The following is a 14315-nucleotide window of genomic DNA, read 5'->3' as shown; positions in this document are numbered from 1 at the left end:
TTCCATTGCCATCAGAGATATGATTAAGATCTATGCATAATTCTAATTTTAACAGATTCCTATAACACACGATTATTGTTTGCATAATCTAGGTGTCAATATCACCCCCGACAAGTGAAGGTTACAGTAACTAGAAAAGAGCTGATAACGTTCAAACGGCTGAACCGATTTTTCTGAATTAGCTAAAAACACTCTCGATCAAAAAAAACTAAATTAAAATCGGTTCATTAGTTTAGGAGCTTCGATGCCACAGACAGACACACACCTCAAAATTATAACACCCCTCTTTTTGGGTCGGGGATTAAAAATATTTTTTGCATATTTTAATATACCTTAACATATGCACATGGAATCTCCAACTAGATATTTTTTATTCAATGTAGGTATAATACTTATTATGTTATTTTATTTACTTGATGAATCAAACTAATTATGCATGTAAATCAGCGTTTAATAGGGTAAACAATAATAAATTATGAGTACAATCATAATAAGTATATAGGTACCTCATTCAATGAGCCTCTCACCCGCACGCAAAGCATTGTCACTATAGCTTTAAAGCTCCTATAGACTAGCCAACTTACAATAACATCAGCGGACGTCGCCTGACTTACTGCAGCTAATATTATATTATGTCCCTACCTACAGAATACCTCATCCGGCACGCCGCTCACCCGCTCGCAAAGCATTGTCATTGGAGCTTTAAAGTTCTTATAGACTTACCAACTTAGAATTACATTTACTGTCGGCAGTTGACTTTATTGCAGCAGCAAATATGCACAGAATACTGAAAGAAATTGTAGTAAGCGGATTATTTAAGACGACCCTAATTAGATTTGCAGGTCAGCTCACGATATTTTCTTCACAGAATCCCAAATAACCATAAGTATGAAAAGCTAGAATAATATTAGTAAAATTATTAGCCCATAGGCTAGAATCTAGATGGTGGTGGTAGTAATAAAGCTACCATTAGGTACCTATGAAGCTTTATGGTAGGGGGAAAAAACGGAATTCCAAATAAACGCTTTTAAGTTGTAAACTCAGAACTTGACACTTTTTGGATCCACGAGCTCTGACATACTAGTACTTTATGATTTCTCGTAGATAAGATTTACCTGCAAGTCGGTCCGAATCAGACCTGTCCGAATCATTTATTATTTACTCGCTGAAATAAATTTGAAGCAGACTTTTTCCGATCGTCGTCGTTGTCAGCAATACAGATCAACAGCTGGCTATGTCTTTTCTTGGAACTTCCGCATGCCATGTTGTTACACCACCTGGATTCAACAGCTCCGAGCGATTTGTTTGATATCGTCTATTTGTAGAGGCATGCAGCCTCTTTTAAGACCGGCAGCTGCGAAGAAAGCAACACACTTTGCAGCTGTCACTTAGAGAACACAATTTGAATTCGGAACGATTCAAAATATCTTGCTGGCCTGGACGAACCCCGGGCAGCGCATTCAACAAATTCACTTCAGATCATCAAGACCGAAACACCTCGGTCTAGCATCAAGCTCCGGCCCTCGTTTTTCTACCACAGTTTTAATTGTAACCAAGGCACATGTTGTAAATACAGCCCAAGTAATCAAGTAATACAAGTGATAATATGTAGCGGCATTTTTATTTATCAGTTATCATATGCTGCATGGCTGCTACATATTCACTTTGCAGAGTCTGCCAACGATACGCTTTTCGTGTGACATCACCATTCTAGCACCTTCGAACCCAACATCTTTTGGTTCTTCAAACTACCCATTGCTACTTCCGCTTCGCAATCCGTTGGACTAAGTATGTTATTCTGGTTCTTCTATTCTACGGGATTTGTCAGTTGTGATTTTATCTGATGGAGTAACTCCAAGCATAGCTCTCTCTATTGCTCGGTGAGTGACTCTGAGCTTCTTTGTGTTACCTCTATCAAGAGGGATCTCTCCGTCACTCGCTCCATACAAACGTAGTTCCAATTTCATTTGAATATTAAGCAACCAAAGTCCACTAAATTTTGCAGACATATTCTAAAAAGTAATATCTATGCCTGTGGTTTTCCAGATTTCTGTTAAAATATTCGGTTTCAAAGTTACGCGGTCTTAGAAATTCACATACAAATCTTTGGGTTCCTGTAATTTTGAAAATACATATTTTTAGAAAAATCTAAAACACTACAGGCACAGATATTAGTTTCTAGAATATGTCTGCAAAAATTCATGGACTTTGGTTGCTTAATATTCAAATGAAATTGGAACTACGATTGTATAGAGTAAGTGACGGAGAGAGCCCTGTTAAGGTTGATGGTTTGGCAAGTCAGTAATTATCTGGTTGGTATATCTGTAGGTGGCTTATAAGCACATAATATAAGTGTTGCTCGCAGCTCGAGATCGTTTCTTATAACGCGAACCACTGTCCGGACACAGCGTTATTTTGGATCTCTACATTTCTAGAAAATTAATAATAAAAGATTTTTCATAAAAATATTAATTAAATATCGAGTTTTGTGTTACAATTATTTTTAGAGAAAATGGAGATGCTTACACCGAGACAAGAGGAGTTACTGTCGAAGGATAAGGTAAAATAAATGTTTAAAAAATATTGGCTAGCGATTGTTATTTTCTTTTATTTTTGTGCATGTTCTGTAGTACCTAAACAAGTTAAGAGGGCTCTCTCCGTCACTCGTTTCATACAATCGTAGTTCCAATTTCATTTGAATACTAAGCAACCAAAGTCCATGAAATTTTGCAGACATAATCTAGAAACTAATATCTATGTCTGTAGTTTTCCAGATTTCTGTTAAAATATTCGGTTTCAAAGTTACGCGGTCTTAAAAAATTTAAAACTAAATATTTTTAGAAAAATCTAAAACACCACAGACACAGATATTAGTTTCTAGAATATGTCTGCAAAATTTCATGGACTTTGGTTGCTTAATATTCAAATGATTTTGGAACTACGATTGTATGAAACGAGTGACGGAGAGAGCCCTGTTAAAATTTAAATCAGCGTTGATTTCCTGGCACAGTTTGTTTTGTAAATAAAATAATTACTTAATTAGGTAGGTATATGGATATTATCTATAATAATTGATATCACTCACGATAGTTTCAACGCTATATCAATTAATTATACCTAATTTTGCTAACTATTTATTTTAATTAAGCACAAAAATATTTATGTGTTGAAACTTATTAAGTTTTACCTACCTACTCGATTTTTTTTAATTGGTACAAAAAATTCAATGAAATTAGTTATGAAACAATTACCTACTTATTCATTATTTTAGTGCGTCTAAAATAGGGCAAATGGCGAATGGCGATTTTATAAAATAAGGCTATTTTTTTTATGCGAACAACTTGGACTCTTTATACCTAACTAGAGGATACCCGCGGCTACGCCCGCGTAAATTTCGGTTTTTATAAAATCCCGTAGGAACTCTTTGATTTTCCGGGATAAAAAGTAGCCTATGTCCTTCCCCGGGATGTATCCCATGTTGTACCAAATTTCATTAAAATCGGTTCAGTGGTTGGGCCGTGAAAACGTAGCAGACAGACAGACACACTTTCGCATTTATAATATTATAATAGTAAAATAGTAAATAGTATGGATTGCACTAGACTTGGACATGTAGGTCTAGGTACCTACCTAGTACTTTCTATGTTTCTATCCAATGGGTCTATGCACTTATAATATGAAACACGTAAATTAGAAAGGGAATATTATTATTGAACTAAGTAGGTACATAGAAACAAGTTTTCTCAACGCAGAGGAAGAGATCTACCTCTGCGTTGGTGAGTGTCAGGGATTTTATCCATATAAACTAAAACGAGAGTTAAGTGAAAGAGTTCCATACGCGCCCTGGTCTAATAAGAACCTTAGAACAATGCAGTGCTTTGAATGATAAATATTAACGCTGTAGTAAATATGGACCTTATTATTGCTTATGGTTGCCTCCGAAAGGTCATAAAATAATGCCACCCTGATTACCATCTCGAACTGTTTTGTTTTGTTTTTTAAATTTGAATTTCGCGGACAGGCTCGTCTCATGCCCCTTAAAGCAAGGGCCGAAAATAGGTACAGTACATATTTCTTATAAAATATTATATTATACTTGATAAATATCAGGACGGGGTCACTTGGTCACTTAAAATAAAAGTATGTACTATATAGGTTAAAAAAATGTATAGGTACCTACTACGGAGGCACGCCCCTTCTCCGAATCTCGCGTAACTCTATCCTCTCCCATCTCTATCTCTCATGAAATAGAGATAGATATATACGTAATGGACAGAGAGCAGTTAGTTAAATTTTAGGCCGTAGCACTGTGCGAGCTGAAATTGCACTCCATCGTAATCGCTCTTTACCAACGCTGTCTGTTTGTCAGCGGGTTGTACCTCTGGAACCGTAATAGGTAGAGAGTGAAATTTTCACAGAATACCACTATAAAAACAAAAAATAAAACTTTCAAAACAGCCGTTTTGATAATTAAAAAAAAATTAAAGTGTTATTTTTTGACTCGCACTCGACCGATTTTTTATTTAGACGTACCTATTTAGGGAGACACACCTTAAGGCAGATTATACAGAAAACAGAGGAATATAATCTCCCACTCTGTCTTGCCTTTGTGGACTACGAGAAAGCCTTCGACTCTATCGAAGCTATTATTTTGGAATCATTGCAAAGATGCCAGGTCGATTGGCGGTATATCGAGGTGCTGCGAAGTGTGATGTATTTACGATTCTGCGTCAATGACCGTCCAAATACAGTCTCAGCAGACAAAACCTATCAGCTTGCGAAGGGGTGTTAGACAGGGGGACGTAATATCTCCAAAACTGTTTGACAGTGCACTGGAAGACCTCTTCAAAATGCTGGACTGGAAAGGACGAGGACTTAACATAAATGGCGAGTACATCTCACACCTACGATTCGCTGACGACGTGGTTATCTTAGCAGAATCTCCGCGAGATCTCGAGGAGATGCTGTGTAGCCTAAGCCGCTCTTCCAGACGTGTCGGTCTCGGGATAAACATGGACAAAACAAAGGTAATGCTCAATCAGCACGTGGTCCCGACACCGGTTCGCGTCGAAAATGTTGGCATCGAAATTGTTTCACAATACAACTACCTAGGCCAAATAATTCAATTAGGCAGAAGCAATTTCGATGAGGAAGCCAACAGAAGAATTCGGCTAGGTTGGGCAGCTTTTGGAAAATTAAGTCAAGTCTTCTCATCGTCAATTCCTCAATGCCTGAAAACAAAAGTCTTCAACCAGTGTGTCCTTCCCGTCCTCACCTATGGTGCTGAAACGTGGACACTGACAAATGGCCTTGTTCACAAATTCAAAGTTGCTCAGCGAGCTATGGAGAGGGCTATGTAAGGAGTTTCCCTGAGGGATAAGATCCGAAATGAGGAGATCCACAGGAGAACCAAAGTCACTGACATATCCCAAACTATTAGCAAGCTGAAGTGGCAGTGGGCAGGCCATGCCTGTCGTAGAGGCGATGGCCGTTGGAGCCGGAAAGTCCTTGAGTGGAGACCGCGTTTAAGCAAACGTAGTGTGGGATGCCCTCCAGCACGATGGACCGACGATATAAAACGGCTGGCGGGAAGTGGCTGGATGAGGAAGGCTGAGGAAAGGGTGTGGTGGCGCTCTATATAAGGCCTATGTCAAACAGTGGATGTCTACAGGCTGATGATGATGATGATGATGACGATTTAGGGAGTGATCTTTCTGTACCTGGTAGGTACTATTAAGGATTCACTAAGTAGTATCAATGAATATACTTTTATTGTACATCCCAAAATTAGTACAGAACAAATGTAAATTAAAAATTTATAACACTCCCGACAAGTGAAGGTTACAGTAACTAGAAAAGAGCTGATAACTTTCAAACGGCTGAACCGATTTTCTTGGATTATAGCTAAGAACACTCTCGATCGAGCCACCTTTCAAATAAAAAAAAAACTATTAGTTTAGAAGCAACGATGCCACAGACAGATACACAGGTACACACGTCAAACTTATAACACCCCTTTTTTTGGGTCGGGGTTTAATAACACATACTTACAAAGCACAACAAAATATAGGCAAGTAGGTGTCCCTATAGTACGCGACAGGTTGAGATGGCTATTATAGGGGTGGGGACGCCCCGCACACCCGCACAACCCCCGCGCTAACCAGGTGCGGGATAGCGCGAGTGACGAGCGAGTGTGCGGGGCGTCCCCCCGCCTCATACCCCGATTCCATCTCGCGAACTGTACCTATATTATAAGTTTATTTAAATTTCTGTAATCTGAATATTATTTCACTTTTGTTTTTTAATTTATGATGACAGAATAATAATGTTCGACATGATTTTATATTAATTTATATAACCTATGACCTCAGCCGGGCCAATAATACCTATAAGACGAACGACGCCTCTTTTATCAGATTCTTAACAAGTAAATATTGTCATATATCGACATTATGTCGTCATTGGCTTTTAAAATGGCGCAGATGCGATCGGCCATCGACATCAACATGCTCCGGGGTTATCGATAACTCAAAACATAACCTGAATATGTTCCATATCGTGCTTCTACTAGCTATATTACCAAACTAGCTGATGCCCATGACTTCTTTCCTATGGATATAGGCTTTTAAAAATACCGTGGGAACCCATTGATTTTCCGGGATAAAAAGTAGCCTATGTGTTAATCCAGGATATAATCTATCTCTATTCCCAGCCTAATCCGTCCAGTAGTTTTTGCGTGAAAGAGTAACAAACATCGATACTTCCATCCATACATACAAACTTTCGCGTTTATAATGTAGGATAGGTTATTACCTACTTACATTACGCTATAATTACAAAGTACTTTGGGATCCCGACACGACTATTATTCTAATACCTAGTGGGAGTAGTGGGCCTATAGTTACGTGAACTATAGGCCCACCAGGTAAGCATTTTACTTTACAAGCTCTTAAAATGTCAGGTCTTGCTTGGTTCGGAAAATAAAATTTAGGTACTAAGTCTTCTTAGCAAGAAACTCAACAGTAACTTTATAAAAGGCAAAATGTTATTTCAATCTATTTCAATTTAACAAATCATAAAGTACCTACTATCTTGTAGACAGCCAATAAAACCAATAAAGACAATTGCTTCCATAAAATTGGTCATATAACCTTGATATAACAATTTTTAGGGTACCTCAAATGGAAAAAGGAATCCTTATAGGATCCCTTTGTTGTCTGTCGACTCAAGGAAAACAAAATTTATTGGGCAGGGACTTCACGTTGACCTAGAATCATGAAAGGCTTACGAGGAAGGTTTTAGAGCGCAAGTAAAGGAAAAATCCGAATGCCGGGAATTTGTGGTCACATCACAAAAAAGTAAATAATAAGTGTTCACGACCAAATAAAATATTTGATGAATCACATCATAGATGGCACTTCCCGTTATTAACTTGCAATGTTGTAGGTACAGATTGGAGCGATATTTTTTCATTGTACCTGTTGGTTTAAGATTTCTTGTACAATGGTACGGAATCCTTCGGGTACGAGTGCGACTCGCATTTGACCAGTTTCTATCATATTGAACACATGTGCCATTATATTATAGGTACCTACATGATGGCAAATCTAAGATGTGAAGAAGTCTTATTAATGTATGTTAACCATCACATCTGACTGTATATCATAAGTTTAACGTCTAAACTACCTAACATATTAATCGCGCTAGATCGCGAAGTAGTAGATCGAGCCAAAGATTAGCTGTGAAGCCAGGAAGCCAGCCTTGTAGGTACTTACTCGTTTAGTGGAATAAGCAATCGAACCAAGCAATTCAAATATTGTAAACAAACTTATTCGTTTTTGAGTCTACATTTTATCGTAAAAGCGTTCACAGCCGTTCAATAGGGCGTAGACAGTCACTTCGAATTAATTTATGTCAGTCTAGAGCCCCACTTTTTCCTAAGGTCAGTTTTAAAATATGATTCCTTCAAGTGGCTCTTTAAAAGCCCTCGAAAGTAGTCGAAGCTACTTGGCTGAGTCTTGAATAAGTAATTTTGCTGAAGCTTCCTCAGGATTAATTGTAACTCAAATAGTTTTATTAATATTCTAATAATATTAAACAGCTCAAAATTTATTTAGCTAGCTTTTAATTTACTAAATCCACAGAACAAAGAATACCTACCTAAGCTTTAGTTTTAAGTTTACGTAATTAATTATCACCACTATATTATCATCTTACAAATCTAACAATTCTGACTAGCCGCAGACTCAGTGCAGGTAGGGTATAATAAGAATAGACGTTGGGGTCCCAATTTGCGAGATTCTTCAGTCTCAGGATTGGTCTCCGCTCTGGCGCAGCGGAGACCAATTCTTAGTCCAAGGCATTATGGTTATTATCTTGCACTCTGTGTAGTAGGTAGATGTGCTTCCCTTGTGTGATGTGGTGTACTAGAAACGTAAGTGTTATGCAAGGAGCTCACTCACACCGTTTATTTTGTTTCCAGAGCAAGCTTACCCAGGATGGCAACTACGTGGCTGAAGGATCCATGGCAAGCAAATCAACATGGCTCCTCTTTTCCCCTACAACTCCTGACCAAGCTGGTTCCCTGGCTAAATTCCTCAGCATCTTCTCCTCTCATGGTGTGAACCTCAGTCACATAGAATCTAGATCCTCAGCCAGAAGACCAGGCTACGAGTTCATGGTGGAATGTGAGCATGGATCTGGCGATTTTGGTGCAGCTTTGGATGAATTGAAAACTATTGCCGGATATTTGAACGTCATTTCGAGAGATTACAAGGACAACATTTGTGAGTTTTCAGGACTTTACCATACTTGAAAATTGGTTTGACATCATAGCCTCTAACTAGGTTTTTTGTGCCATTAGACCAGAAAACATTATACTGCATGAAACCCTCTCCGGTAGATTTAATCATCATCATCACCTGCCACTATTGAGTACAGGTCTCTCCTCGGAATGAGAAGGGTTTAGGCGATAATCCGCCGCGCTGGTCAAGTGCAGATCGGAAGATCTACTCACCTTTGAGAACATTACGGAGAACTCTCAGGCGTGCAGGTTTGATCACGATGTTTTTCTTCACCGTTTAAAGGAAGTCAACGGATCGAAATCCCGATTTCCGAAAAATTTACCACTAGGTTACTATTAAAGGTAAAAAAACTTTGATTCTTTTTTACAGCCACCGTACCATGGTTCCCCCGTCGTATCCGAGATCTAGACAGATTCGCCAATCAGATCCTGTCTTACGGTTCTGAACTAGACTCCGACCACCCTGGCTTTACTGACGCGGTGTATCGTGCTAGAAGAAAGTACTTCGCAGACATTGCCTATAACTACAAGCATGGCCAACCATTGCCTCATGTGGATTATACAGAAGATGAAATCGCTACCTGGGGCACGGTGTTTAAAAAGTTGACTGAGCTCTATCCGACTCACGCTTGTAAAGAGCATAACCACGTGTTCCCTTTGTTGATTGAAAATTGTGGATACAGGGAGGATAACATACCCCAGTTGGAAGATGTTTCAAACTTCCTGAAAGGTGCGTACAGAAATCATTTACCACCAGCTACTTAGAATCTTTTAAGGTTTAGAACACCCTTTTAGCGTCTATGTTTCTTGCCACGTATAACTTAGGTACCTTCGAAGCAAGAGTGTAGAATCTTCTAGACTAGTAGACTATATTTAAGACCTTATCTTCTTGGATGAAATAAACTGCTAACTTATAAAGTGTTCCGGTACCATGTTCCATAGAAAGTTAGTAGTCGAACCAAGTGGGCCTATTAGAAACTGCCATACACCTTCCAGCCCCGCTTACATCTTAGACTGCATCATTACTTAAACCAGGTGAGATTGCAATCAAGGGTTAACAGGTATGAGGATAAAAAATTGTCCATTGCGCTAGAGTCTTTATTCTTAACGCCAGATTCTTTTTTGTTCCCAGATTGTACAGGGTTCACTCTTAGGCCAGTAGCCGGCCTGCTGTCTTCCCGCGACTTCCTGGCAGGGCTGGCGTTCCGAGTGTTCCACAGCACGCAGTACATCCGCCACCACTCGCGGCCGCTCTACACGCCGGAACCCGACGTGTGCCATGAGCTGCTAGGACATGCGCCGTTATTCGCTGACCCAGCATTTGCGCAGTTCTCGCAAGAAATCGGCCTTGCTTCGTTGGGTGCGCCTGATGATTATATTGAAAAACTCGCCACGGTATGCTATGAAAAAATTTTTTCATCATCATGTACAGCCTTTTGCCGGCCCTCTACTGTGCACAAGTCTCTTCTCAGAATGAGCAGGGCTTAGGTCTCAGTCTGCTGCGCTGACCAAGTGTAAATTGATAGACTTCAGACACCTTTGAGAATATTTTGAAGAGAACTCTCAGGCATGTTTTGACTATTTTAGTGTTTACTTCCCTGATATTCGGTATATTAAAGTATCTATCACTACCAAAACCAATCTATCGCTTACCAAACTCCAGCGAAAAAATTAAAGGTACAACACGTACAGCGTATCTACAATTTTTAAATGCTTTAATTACTATTAAATAAATATTGGGTCGTCAAAAAATGGCAAACACTTTTAGGCAAATTGGTACAAGGTAGGTATTGATTTTTCATTTTCATAATGTACGCTTAGATTTATGTTTTTCTGCATCTTTTTTAGTGTTTTTGGTTCACCGTGGAGTTCGGTCTATGTCGGCAAGAGGGGCAGCTGAAAGCCTTTGGAGCTGGCCTCCTTTCGTCGTTCGGTGAGCTGCAGTACTGCCTCTCAGACAAACCCGAGCTGAGAGAGTTCGAGCCCAGCATCACAGGGGATCAGAAGTATCCTATCACAGACTATCAGCCGGTATACTTCGTCGCCAATAGCTTTGAGAGTGCCAAAGAGAAAATGATGTAAGTAAATCTGAAAATAGAAAAAAAAAAATTGTGTGCCCTTGCGCATCGTTGATCGGATTGAATTGACACTTTTGTAAGGTTATTTTTAAAATTTGATTTGAGTTGTCAAAAATAATATAAAATTATTAATTTACCTAATGCAGGTAGTTTGATAAAATCGATATTTGGCTCATTCGATGTCATACAATCTGTTGCTAGGAGGCCAACAAGATTGAACTTGCATAAATACGGGTGTTTCGAAGGTTTTAGTTCAGTCTCCTTCCGAGATTCGGGGCGATATCGCATATTTTCGGTATTTGGATTGTGAACTGGATAATTAGATGTTGTGATAGCAATCACGCTCTAATTAAATTATTTATTTTGGCATTAGTTTGTTTAGATTAAAACTCTCGGATAACCTCTACACATTGAACCTGGTGTTTTTTGTGTTGGTTTTGAGAGGACATTCCAATTATTCGATAAAAATATTTAAATAATACCTGCTTTTCTGAGTGACGCCAATACTTTGTTAGTTGTTGTTGATGCTTGTATAAGGTTTCTAATAGAGTACTATCAACGTTTCTACCATCTATTGCTATTCGCAAGTTGCCTGCCTGCCCAGTCAGTTTAGAATATTTTCAATTTTTTTCCCATTACGTAAGTTAAAACTTGGATTTGTTCAGATTTTTTGTACCGTGTGCATTTGTAGTAATTTTAACGCACTAGTAAGTGTCCCTTTTTTACTGGGCACACTTTGCGCAGAAAAACTTTTTGGTCAGTAATTAATTTTTCAGTAATTAATGATCAGTCAGTAATTAATTAATGGGATTTCACGGTATTATCCCAGTTAAATACTTACCCTATTTACTCCTATCACTTTAGACGCCCCAAAGCTCTGAAATCATTTTTCAATATATTTTTTTCAGAAAATTCGCTCAAACGATACCTCGAGAGTTCGGCGTGAGATACAATCCATACACACAGAGTATTGACATCCTGGACTCCCCAAGGCAGATGACAGACCTGCTCAAACAAATTCATACAGAAATGGAACTGCTTCTGAGCACAATGGAAAAACTCTAGTGTCCTGGGAATTCATTTGCTCCTTTAGGTTTCATCATTCATAATCATTTCAACCCATCGCCGGGTACTACTGAGAAGGGGGTTTCTTTTAGAGTGAGACGGTTATACTTACTTCATAATAAACCACGCTGGCCAAGTGTGACTGGCCAAGACTTCTTTTTTTTATTTAGATATAATTTAGCCCTTGACTGCAATCTCACCTGGTGGTAAGTGTTGATGCAGTCTAAGATAAACAGACGTACTTTCTTATTTATAATATTATTAGTACGAGTATGATTAGGATGAGTGATAAAAATACGTTTTATTTGGCTAACAACTAGAGCAAGGGTCGACCTTTTGCGGGTACTAATTTATATCAATAAATATAAACAATATTATTTAATTTTAACAGAATATTTAGATACGCTAAATTGTATGTAAACACCGTATGGAGCATCTAGCAATATTATAAATGTGAAAGTTTGGGTGTTTGCTACGCTACTTCTTTGCCCCAGAATGACTGAACCGATTGGGCTAAAATTTGGATTGGTGGTAGATGAGATCCTGAACCTGATTTCTATAGCAATTAAGATCGATGATAGCCTAGTGGTTAATATGTCGGCTTTCCTTTCGCAGTTCCGGGGTTAGATCCCTTGCATACACCTCCTTTGTCGAAGTTATGTGCGTTTAAATCACAATCAAATGAAAAAAATTAAAGTGGTAGGCTATGGCCAAACCCTTCTTATTCCAAGATCAGACCCACACTCAGTAGTGGGCCGGCGAGGGATTGATGATGACATAAAATATTATTCATAGATGTGTAAGTCAAATGTAGTAAAGACAATATCTAATTATTATTTAATGCATAAGCCAGATCTAGGCATAAAGGTTTTATTTAATATCGACCGATATTATATGTGGGTGAATGCACATTTGCGAGAAAATAGATTGTCTATGCCCACAAATCTCGATAAACTTGATCTTTCCTTTTTTTTTAATTAAGTATTTTATTTATCTAAAGTTTCTTCCAAACTAATTTATACCTTTATTAAGACATGGCAAAGTCCTTTTTTGTGTAGGTACCTACCTGCCAGTCGTATTTTTCTCGTGAGTTAATATTATTTTTAAGTCCGTGGATACACCTGTAAGTTTTACTCACGTAAATAGCTTACATGATAAACTTACGACAGATTTACTAATGTAAACACTCTTGCAAATACATTTACATTAGTGAATTAGTTGAAGCTACTTACGTGAGTAAAACTTACAGCTGTAATCGCAGCCTAATGTTACGTCTGTGTACCTAGTTTTATAAGTGTCATAAACTCGTTATTCGTTAATTCGTTAGACTTATGGTAGTTATGTAGTTGAATCATAAATAATTCATTATATCTAATTGTTTGATAAAAAAGAACATGTGTTAAAAAAAAACACCATCGTAACCAACATAATATAATTAATAATTTGTACAGAATAAACCAAGTACCTAGTACTCGCTTTAATATAACTATATCTATAAAATGACAAGATGGAAAGAGAATTGGTCATTATTGACCGATAGTAATTACTTAGATATTTTATAATATTATGAGATTTTAAATTTACAATTGTAACGTTATTAATACATTTATTTACAAAAAAGCGATTTTTCTTTTAATTATGGAGATTGATATTTTATAATTTAACTAAACTTATGATAAGTATTCTTCACTATGCCTATAATAGATATAATAAAGATACATACTTAACTTACACAACTTTATGTACAAGTATGAAGTACGGATTTGTAAAGAATGTCTCTAAATTATCTAGAAAAAATAATTTGAGAAAGTAAAACATAATTATTGTAATACTTGTAGCAAATTATATTATAGTGTCTATTTTTATATAGTTCCAATAAAATTTTGAAAATTAGGATTGATTTTTCAGAGGTCCTAGTATTTCCTTACGTCCAGTCAAAGTAATTTAATAAGTTGACCCGACAACGTGATCAAATCAGAGACGAGGAGATCCGAAGGAGAAACATAGTAAAATAGCCAAGTTAAACGTCCAAGCAAGCTTGTTCCTTGTTCCTAACAAATGACGCAATTAATATTATCATTAAGCAAATGAGCATTGAGATAGAAAGTCTCTGTTATAGGTACATACATATATAATGACTATTATGACATTCAAACTAATCTACCTTATAAACGGTAAGAACTAAGATTTCTTTCTTAAATAGAACCTATATATTGTATAGTTTCCGACATAGGTATAATAAAATAACTACAATTTCTATTTGATAGAAGAATAATTATACATTAAGGCTCATCATATTACTCTTAAAATAATGACATAAATAAATACAGTTTAATAAGTAGGTACCTAGTTTTTTATTTTATAAAATC

General features: G+C 37.4%; 2 protein-coding genes across 3 annotated transcripts in view; one reads left to right on the top strand and one right to left on the bottom strand.

The window, feature by feature from the left end:
- Positions 1–1011: 1011 nt before the first annotated feature.
- LOC123880008 (LIM/homeobox protein Awh) overlaps positions 1012–14315 on the bottom strand; it is a 90172-nt gene continuing 76868 nt past the window's right edge. Inside the window, exon 8 of one of the 2 annotated variants that reach the window (XM_045927860.1) lies at positions 1012–1024. The gene's annotated coding sequence lies outside the window, so the exon portion shown is untranslated. Of the gene's footprint in view, positions 1025–9771; positions 9782–14315 lie in introns of those variants that run through there. The other variant, XM_045927862.1, reaches the window with a different exon arrangement.
- On the top strand, positions 2361–14291 carry LOC123880007 (protein henna). Its single transcript, XM_045927859.1, has 6 exons — positions 2361–2560; positions 8483–8786; positions 9174–9533; positions 9936–10198; positions 10652–10881; positions 11790–14291. The coding sequence occupies exons 1-6, from the start codon at positions 2513–2515 to the stop codon at positions 11944–11946; spliced, it is 1362 nt and encodes a 453-aa protein (XP_045783815.1). The 5' UTR covers positions 2361–2512; the 3' UTR covers positions 11947–14291.

This window comes from Maniola jurtina, chromosome Z (genome assembly GCF_905333055.1).
Source record: "Maniola jurtina chromosome Z, ilManJurt1.1, whole genome shotgun sequence".
Lineage (NCBI taxonomy): Eukaryota > Metazoa > Arthropoda > Insecta > Lepidoptera > Nymphalidae > Maniola > Maniola jurtina.
The sequence above is the reverse complement of the archived record's forward strand: the minus strand, read 5'-3'. Positions and strand labels throughout refer to the sequence as shown.